This window comes from Anas acuta, chromosome 4 (assembly GCF_963932015.1).
Source record: "Anas acuta chromosome 4, bAnaAcu1.1, whole genome shotgun sequence".
Classification (NCBI taxonomy): domain Eukaryota; kingdom Metazoa; phylum Chordata; class Aves; order Anseriformes; family Anatidae; genus Anas; species Anas acuta.
In genome coordinates, this window is record NC_088982.1 from 43885843 (window position 1) to 43895493 (window position 9651).

Consider the following 9651-nt stretch of genomic DNA (forward strand, 5'->3'; position numbering starts at 1 on the left):
CCTAGAAAGGTCTTGAAAAGACCTCCCAGACCACCAAGTCCAACCATCAACCTGAAAGGCTGACAGCCTTATGGCGAGTGACAAAGCCAGCAGTATTTGCCATCAGATCAACTGTGGCATCCAACCATGACATTTTCAAAGCCCTAGGTAAGAGGAGAGATTTTTCCAAAGCTCTAACTTTGATCCCAAGTTCCACATTTCTATTAGTTTCTGCACTGTAAATTTGCAGTGCAGACAATCATAAAATGAACGCTGAGGGAACAATTTATCATGAGAAAGTTATCAAAATGCTGAGCTTGTTTCCAGGTATTTATATCCCATCACTCTAACAGGAAGAGCAAACAGTATTTTAATAATAAATAACATCACAGCACTCTGTTCACTCAAAAATTCTTGTAAATGATTTAACACAGATGTGCACAACCTGAATCAATTTTCACATGTAGATCTGCGATATTGACTGCTTGGGTTTTAATGCAAGACAGACTGCATGATGAATATAAATTTATCACCTTAAGAAAACAATTTACATTAATTTTAGCTTGCCTCATGTAAATAGAAACAAAATGTTATCGGTGAAGAAAATAATCAAATAGCTTATTTTATGCATACAACATTCTGTCTAGGAGGAGAATGCAGCAGAACCACCTTTGTAGGAAACACAGTGCTTGAAATTTACCTACAGCTTTTAGAATGTGAATCACCATGTTCAAAGACACATTAAAAAAGCAAAATATTTATGATGATGAATTTCCCATAATTCAAGAATTAGTGAATATCCAGTAAAAATATCAACCAGCATATAACAGGTAGTAATTGGTTATGTACAGTGAAGAACTAAATTGCATTCCTTGCTATGATGTAACATTTGAAGATCAAAAGTATAAGTGGTGTCAAAAAGGAACCGAAACCATAAAAGATAAAGCACTGGGTAACTATTTAACAGAAACTTTCATATCAGCCTCCAAGAAGTTTCTAAGGTGTTGGCTGCAGAGGATAAGCAATCCTTTTTAGAATTAAAAATTAAAACTTCATAGAGGTTTCTTGCATACTTCTCTGAAGGCATTTGTAGGTAACTGTAAGAACCAGGTTACTGAACAAGATGATCCTTTTGTCTGATCCAGCATAACTTGCCCATGGGCATGAAAATTATTAACTTCTTGTCCAGTATTTTTCAGTTTTTCAATGGGGCACAGATAAGCCAGTATCGTGGCTCCAAAAGTCTGAGGCAGTACACGCTTTTAGTTACTGGAGTGACTGTATCACCCATTCAACATCTTCTGCAGGTTCTGATCCAACCACATTTTCTACAATAACCTCAACAAGCTGACTGAGGTGGTGATTCATGTACAAAATCAGTGCAACACCCCCTTAAAAAGCTTAGAATAAAAATAAATAAATAAATAAAGATAAGCAGTAGGAAAGAAAATGACCAGTGAGATTTGTTGCATTCAGCTTTTAATATTACAGTGTGAAATTTTCAGCTTGACTTTTGTTGAGCCTTTCACGTTGGCCTCAAATGCAGCTGCTTATAGCCATGTTCCTCTGGTATCAATATGGCAGGTATAGGTTTGTTCCGTCATATTTGAAAAAAAAATCACAGACCAGTTGAGTTCATCTTCAAAGCATCTTATTTGGAACTCCATTAAATCTTGATAAAAGATCCTTAATTCTCAAGTCAGAATGTCAAATTGATGTTTTTAGAATAACATGCCCAGTCCACACAGAACTGCTGATTTCCAACACCTGACGCAGTTAGCGTAACACAGTACTACATCAGATGATCAACTTAATACTGATACCCATAGAAGTCTGTGTCTTTCAAAAATCATAGAGCATTGGAGGAAAAAAATGAAGTTTTTCTGCTCTGTGTCATCATCTACTAAATCTAGGCTTCCCCCCAAAACTTAAGTTGGTCTTTCACTGAGGGGAAGGATGGCTGCCAAGCATAAAGCACGGATCAACAGATGATACATTGTCTTCTCAAGTCTGCAGTTGGAATGCTTCAGTAACTTTGTGCATGCTGTTTTTCACGGTAAGAGTAAAAATCTTGGCTAGAAATTCAGCTGATGCTTCTACTCCAGTTGAAAAACTGAGTATGTGAAGCAGAACTGCCCAATGATAAGGTTGAAGGGTCCAGGCTTTTTTAGATGAGCAAAGAGGAGGCAAACGAGCTATCTACACAGCTGCCTGAAGGGTAGTAACAAAGATCACAAATGCAAATTCTTCCTGGTATTAGCAGACAACATAACAAGGGGCAATGGTCACAACTGTGGCGTGGGAGGTTTAGGCTTAAAGTGAGGAAAAATTCCTTCACTGGGAGGTAATGCAGGGCTGGAACAGGTTGCACGCAGAGGCTGTAAATCCTTCTCTTTTGGAAGACTACTTATGACATGACTAGAGGAAGCTTTGGTGGATGGATCTAGTCTTGGCAGAAGTCCTGCTTCAAGCTAGAGGCTGGGCTAGGTGAGCCCCAGAGCTCGCTTCCAGCCAACGCTGTCACACTTCAGAGCCACGAAATCACCAGAGCAAGGACAGTATATGATGCCCTATGCAAAGCACTGTATTTAACTAGAGATGATAAGCATCAACAGAAGATATTTACGTCAAATGTCTTTAAGCACTATCAAAATAAAAATTCACGCTGCACGTATCGTATGAAATACTTATTGAAATGCGTGCTCTGAATTACATTAACTTTTCACAGAACGAGGGTTAATACCACCTCTCTCTTGTTTCCAGACTTTAAGTCAAGGGTAACTATTTTCAACTTTATTTACAAATACTAAACTTGTTTCATCTGAGAACAACAGCCACTGTGGTAAAAACTTCTTCGAATCACAGAATGGCTTTTGTTGGAAGGGACCTTAAGGGTCCCAAGTTCCAACCCCCGGCTGTGGGCAGAGCCCAGGTTGCTTGCTCAAGGTTCTTGCAATGATGTTCTGACTCACGCTGCCCTTTGCTGTCCATCCCCTGTATTTATGCAACAACCCTGAGTTATTACTTGTTACCTTGACAGGAAGCGATTGATTGCAACACCCAGTTAACAGCATGGTTTTGGACCATCATCACTCCCTGGGTTCTTCTCTTTGGCTATCATCTCCCCACTCCTTATGCAACAATTCATTTTTGTGCCTTGCTTTGGCTATAAGCTAAGTGAAGAAGATCTATTTCATCACATAAGTCTTTTATTATTAGTCCTTCTACAGTCTCTTGGCTAGGAAAAGACTACTCCCTGTTGGCTATCACAAATTATTCAGTTATTTTCCTTAGAGCAGCTTTTATTTTTAGAAGGCTTGTTTCTTCCGAAGACACAACATTCTTTGTGGTGCAGTCTGTGCTCTTTCCCAAGGAACTGCAAGAAGTTTTTTTCTTGCCACAGACAGCACACTTCAATTTCAAGAAAGGATAATGAGTTTCCACATACGGTTATGTTATTATATTCCACAAAAATTCTAGTTAGCTTCTTATATTTATCTCAAGCAAGCTAGATTCAAAGACTAGGAAATTTAGTGGAAACATGTAAAACAACTTCAGTGGGTTATGGGAAAGGCCTAACCAGGTAATTTTTTAATACCTACATTATACAACATATTAGCACTACTTTGATATTACTTAATAAGAACTGCATTATTTGTGCTCTTTAAATTTTAAGTCTTTTACTGTGGTGGGGCCTCAAATAATTATCAGGACTGTAGCCCTTGAGCCTGCATTGAGACTGCAAAAACCATGAGACCAAATCCCAAAAGAAACAGGTAAGGGATGTCCAGCCAGCAATTAGCCCTACCACACCTGAACTTGTGCTCTGACTGATTAAATAAATAACCAACACCCACAACTCTCTTCCTCAAACTTTTTGTGAGTGCTTCTTGTTTGCACATGGACAGACTGGCAGATCATAACTATACCTTACGCATTTATTCAAGACAGGTGATCTGTTTTGTCATGTTTATCTTTCTTCCTAACAGACGAATAATGGTTAACATATACCATTACGAATAACAGATGATAAATGATTACTTTTGCCACAGATGAGCAGAACAATTTCCAGATCAGAGCTGAAAGACAGAGACATGCAGATGATGAAGTTCCCAGTTGAACAGTGATTTCTATTCCGTAAGAAGAAGAGCTTTCCACGTCTTAAATATAAGGTTTATTTAAGATTATAGGAACACAACACCTAACTCTTTCAGCCACCTTTTTCCTCATCACATTTTCTCACTACCCAGGGTCACAGGCACCCCCTGGGAGCTGCTATGTTCAAGCTGTTTATGTCACGATCTAGTGACCCCTAAAGGAGTTCAGCACTTCATCAATGCTGAATTTCATGAAGAATCTCACATCACCTTATTCTTTTGTTCTCAAGGCCAAACACACATTTTGCATTAACTTCGGAACAACTGCTGCGCATTCTTGTATCAAATTCTTATCTGAAAAAAATCCACGATGCCTGCAAATTACCATTCACTAAGTTTCATCAGCCACACTATGCAAACGTACCCCAGTAATTTCTCAGCATGTTGAGCAGGGAGATATTTAACCTTAATGTGTTAGACTGGATACAGCTCATGGTTCTCAACTTCGAAAACAAGTCAGCACCAGTTTGATGTGGGAGTGCAAAGTGTTGACCCAACTGTGAACTAGGTCTTGTTTTGGCTAAAAAGCAAAGCATTCAGTCAATCAACCAACCAAAAATTGATAATTGCATCCATAATCTAAAATTGCCCACTAGAGCTGAAGAAGTTCCAGAAAACACTTGAAATACTGTAGAGAAGCAGATACAAAACACAACCAGAGATGTCAGCATAGAAAAAGTTGTGTGCAAAATTCACAGCCACTACATAGGAACAAGCCACAGACAAGCATTTATGATAAAAACAAGCAATATTGAATTAAATCAGAGCCTTTCCTTGTATTAATGACCATCTATACTTTTAAATACACACATAGTATAAATCACAAGAGCTCTTCATTATGAACTCAAATTTTGTTACTGACTTCTGTATCTGGCTTTCTTTTTTTAATTTAAAGTAAGGAAACATCTTCTACATCCATAACAACTACTCTTTCTCTAGGAACACTGACCAGAATTCAAAGTGAAATAATATAGATATTAAGTGTATTTAAAATTGCGTGTGCACTTTCGGTAACACCAGAATACTGAGATTCTCTCTCACTCCTAATGCGACAAGCCTTTTGTGCTTAGACACACAATTAACCAAAGCATTTCACAACTAACATTTACTATACTCACTTACTCACTATAAAGCTTCCTTATTTGAGTCTGTACTCATAAAATAAAAAGCTCACCAAAACAGAAAAGTACACCAGATTAAAGTCCAAAGTTAGACTGGACAGAGCATGCAAGTATATAGAAAAGATGATCTTAGGTTGGTTGTTTTGTTTTCTTTTTCATCATTCACTTCATTAAAAACAAGCTAAACAAAAAGATTATAATCATAAATTTAAAAAGAAAAATATCCAGTAAAAATCCAGTGTTCTCTATGACTTCTCTGAGTAAGAACCTGTATGGCAGGCATATGCAACATGAGGGTATAATCAATCACGTTATTTTAAGATGAAATCTATCATGTTATTTTACTTACTTATATAAAAGGTTTCCTGCAAGACTGGCTTCCTTTCCCACAGCAGGTGGCTAGGAGATTCAGTTTAATGAACCCATGTAGCTAATTTTATTCTTCCCAATTTTTAAAGATTATATCCTATTCTTCTTTCCTACCACTTAAAGAAATAATATATATAAAAAAAAAAAAATCAATCATCATTTTCTCAAAGGGAAAATCATTTCATTAGGAGATTCTCAAATTGCTCTACTTGTTACCTTCTCCCAGTTTCCCAGAATGAGCTAATCAAAAAGCTTTCTTGAATTCAGAGAAAACTCATCCCACTGGCGTACGGTGGGGTAAACAGGCAGTCAAACAAAATAGTTAAGCTACCTAAGATGTCTGCCACGGACAAGGATAGTTCTGTTCCCACCTCATCTGGTCATATCTCCAAGTTGCCATTCCCTGCTTTTAACATCAGTTCTGGCATTTTTCTACTGCTTCAGCAGGCCTCTAAAGCTCATTGAACCAGACAACAACAACAAGACACACACACAAATCTAGACACAATGGAAAAAAAAAAAAAAAAAGAAAGAAAAGGAAAGAAAAATTACACCAAAACAACAGGCAAGTAGATTTCTTAACAGCTCAGCCTACAGTTTCACGGCAACCTAAGCCAAACTAACTCCTGGCTGGCACAGTGCCTTACCTCCCTCCGGCTGCATGTTCCCACTCTCTTTTTTTATGCCAGCTTCAACACCATCAGAACCTGTAGAAAACTTTGCCAGCAAGCTGAATCAGCAGAACTGCATCCACCAAAGAGAACAAGAAAAATAGCTTCCTGCTGGGCCAGTGCACCAGAACAGGTTGGTGCAGGTCCTAGTAAGCACAAGAACTCCAAGAGAGGCCCCAGCAGCCAGCAGGGAGATCAGCCCAGGCTGCCACACAGCCACAGCTTCAGTGACTTTGCTCACCAGCAGGTCGGACGAGCAGCACAGCTGACACACGGGAAGAGCAGAAGCGCAGGTCCAAGGAAGGGATCACCCTTCTCGCAGCAGCAAGCTGCTAGATGAGCCTAACCTGCTTCATCCTCTTGTATCTGTGGTAGCACAACCAGGACTAGCTCCCAGGAAAAATACTGCTTCTTCGTTCAGTGACGTCCTGTGTTTTCGTTCCTCAATAAAACAGCGCTAATTATACCTGAGTGTTTATTAAGTCAGAAGCATTTCTGAACTTTCACCCTTCAACTACCTCTCGCTTTGCAAACGCAAGTCCTGTATGTGCGGGACAAAGGTGAGCAACTGCCCTTACTTCCACGTATATAAGCTGAACAGACCAGAAATTTAATATACTCGTATTCGCAATTAGCTTAACAAACTAAAATGCTTCAACTGGCAGCTGGCTAAGACGCTTTTTTTAAACTTGGAAATATACCCAGTAAGTTATTTAACACTTACGTATGTTACCATTTTGTCAGTGTAACTGCACATAACACACAAAAAAGCACTTATTTTCAACAGGCTTGGATATTAATGTATAAGGGAATTATCAAATAAAGGAAGGGCAGCACACTCATCCACTTGAAATGATATGCTTCATGGATGACTTAAAAAACACTCTGGGAGTGTTTGTGCCCTGCTTTCCACTGTGCAGTCTTTCAAACAGATGGAAGGAAGGAGAGACAGCCAAAGCAGAATGCTAGTCATCCACACCTACTTTACACTAGTAAGGTAAACAGTGCCAGGCCCATTTTGGAGGGGGCTTGTCAGGACATAATAATGAAAAGTTTTATAAAAGGAAGAGAAGGGCCCTTTATTACTGATTAGTAGCATTTCAACCAAGATAAACTCTGGGAACAGAGTTGGTTTCCAGAGTTTACAAAACATTTTGCTTCACAACATGAAAGCAATGATTATATACGTACATACATGAACATAGAACCAAATAGATGTTCTCCACCAATAAATATCTCCAGAAGAAACAGCTTTAAAAAACAAGTATCAGAACTAGCAGCTCACATGTTTGGCTACTGAGGAAAGGGTACGGGAACCAACACTGGTTTTCCCTCCTGCCCTCGATGAGGCGAAATCCTGCACACGTGCCAAGCCATGCTGGCTCCTGCTAATCCTGCACCTGCCCAGGAATGCACTGACATAACCAGGGTTGTGGGAAGCCACAGGGCCTGTGTGTTGCAAACTCTGCTCTGCATTGGGAGCCCTCAAATTGCTGTTTTTCTCATCTGCAAAAGAATACTCCTGTTGCTCAAATGGATACAAAACCACATGACTTGTAAAAGTGATTAGAGCATTATGGTTTTATCATAATTAGTAGTTGCCAGAATATTTGGAATTAAACTTTAAATATGCAGTGTAGCTGATATTTTCCCTGGAAACAGACTTTAAGAAAACAGTTTGTTCTGGAAGGATTTTTACAGCGAAAGAAGAGGAAAATGCTGCATTGACCAACTTTGTAAAGATAGAGAATGTGATATAAGCATTGCTTGTCAATTTAATGACAATCAAATTAATGAAACTACTTCAACTGCTGCCAAGATCCACTGGATGTCATTTTATCAAACAAAAGTTTACTGCAACCTCCAGGTCTATGTATGAAGCCATATCAACCTGTTTGCTCCCAAGCTCCTGTCTCCATGCCTTCCTGTACACAACAGCTCTCACCTCCCGTTTGCCAAGGCCTGCAGTCCTTACCTGCACGAAAACCATTATATGCAATTTTATATATAACTTTTATACCTAGATGTTCCATCAATCTTGACGTTTACAAGAAGCAACAGTAACGTATTTAGTTTCCTGGTAAGGAGTGTGTGTATGTTTCCTGGTAGAGACGTCTGGATGCGTCTCTGGTGGACAACGCGTGCCTGCCTCAGTGCTAGCCTGGAGGAGCAGGCTTTCGGAGCCAGCTTCCTGTCCACTCTCCGAGAACACGCTTTCGGCTCACGCTGGGCAGCTGTACAGGTGCACCTGCCCTCAATTAACTCCAGCTCAACAGACTGGGATGAAATGCTCCAGCAGCGCTGCTGATGTGACCCAGCCCCACAGAGAAACCCAGTCCCACCAACCAGGCTGGTCCCAAGTCATGGTGCGCTGTGGGGTCACCGGGTCCTTGGTGCCAGCTTTCCCACCCCACACGCCCATGCTGGTCAGGACGGGCTCCACAGACCACACGGTGACCCCTGGTCCTCCTGTGGTGGCCCCGGGCCCCCTCACGGTGCCCTTCGCCCTCCCGCCCCCCCCACGGGCACCTGCAGCCTCGCCGCCCCGCGCCCCCGGCCCCTCACCTGCCGCCGAGCCCAGGGCACCCCTGCGGTGCCTCCTGCCCAGCTCCCGCAGCTCCTCCTCGTCCTCCTCCAGCCTCCAGGCTTCGGCCATGGGCGAGGGGCCCGCGGGCGGCGGCGCTCAGCGAGCAGCGGGGGCTGCCATGGCCGGGGGGCGGCGGCTGAGGCCGGCGCCTTCCCCTCAGCGCCGCCCGGGCCTGCCCCGCGCTGCTGGGGGGGGAGCCGAGGAGGAGGAGGAGGAGGAGGAGGAGGAGGAGGAGGAGGAGGAGGAAGAGGAGAAGGGCAGCGGAGGCCGGCCGCCCGTCCTGCCCATCCGCGGCTGGCCGCCGTCAGCAGGAAGCCCCGCGGCCGCCTGGCAGCGCCGCCGAAGGGGGCGGAGGAGGCGGCGGGGGGAGGTACCTGGCGGCCGCCGCCGGGGGCACCGCCACCTCGGCCGCCCCTTGGAGAAAGAGAAAAGTTGAACGAGGCGATAAAGGGCCGCTGACGGCGAGGGGGGGGCCGGCTGGGGGCCGGGGAGGCTCGTTGAGGGGCAGGCTTTGTGGTAGCAGGGCCGGGGGGGGCAGACATGCAGCCCGCCCGCAGCCTGGGGGCTCCCTGGGCGAGGGGAGGCCCTCAGGTGATGGCCAGCCCTACCTCCAGGCTTGCAGGCTGTGGGGTTTGGCTTGGCCTTCAAACTACTTCCAGATAAGCCATCTCAGGGATGCACTTGCAACCCGTAGGTACACACTTGAAGCACAGAAGTGATCTGCACAGTCTGGCTGTGCTTCAAGTTGGACGCTTTAAACGCAAGCC

At 42.9% G+C, this 9651-nt stretch overlaps 1 protein-coding gene across 5 annotated transcripts in view; it reads right to left on the bottom strand.

The window, feature by feature from the left end:
* SH3D19 (SH3 domain containing 19) overlaps positions 1-9226 on the bottom strand; it is an 80358-nt gene extending 71132 nt beyond the window's left edge. The window contains exons 1-2 of one of the 5 annotated variants that reach the window (XM_068680934.1): positions 6539-6627; positions 6274-6343 (exon numbers count right to left, since the gene is read on the bottom strand). In XM_068680934.1, the coding sequence (XP_068537035.1) occupies positions 6274-6289 (16 nt within the window). In that variant the 5' untranslated portion in view covers positions 6290-6343; positions 6539-6627. Of the gene's footprint in view, positions 1-6273; positions 6344-6538; positions 6681-8862 lie in introns of those variants that run through there. The other 4 variants (XM_068680933.1, XM_068680937.1, XM_068680936.1 and 1 more) reach the window with 4 other exon arrangements.
* Positions 9227-9651: the final 425 nt, after the last annotated feature.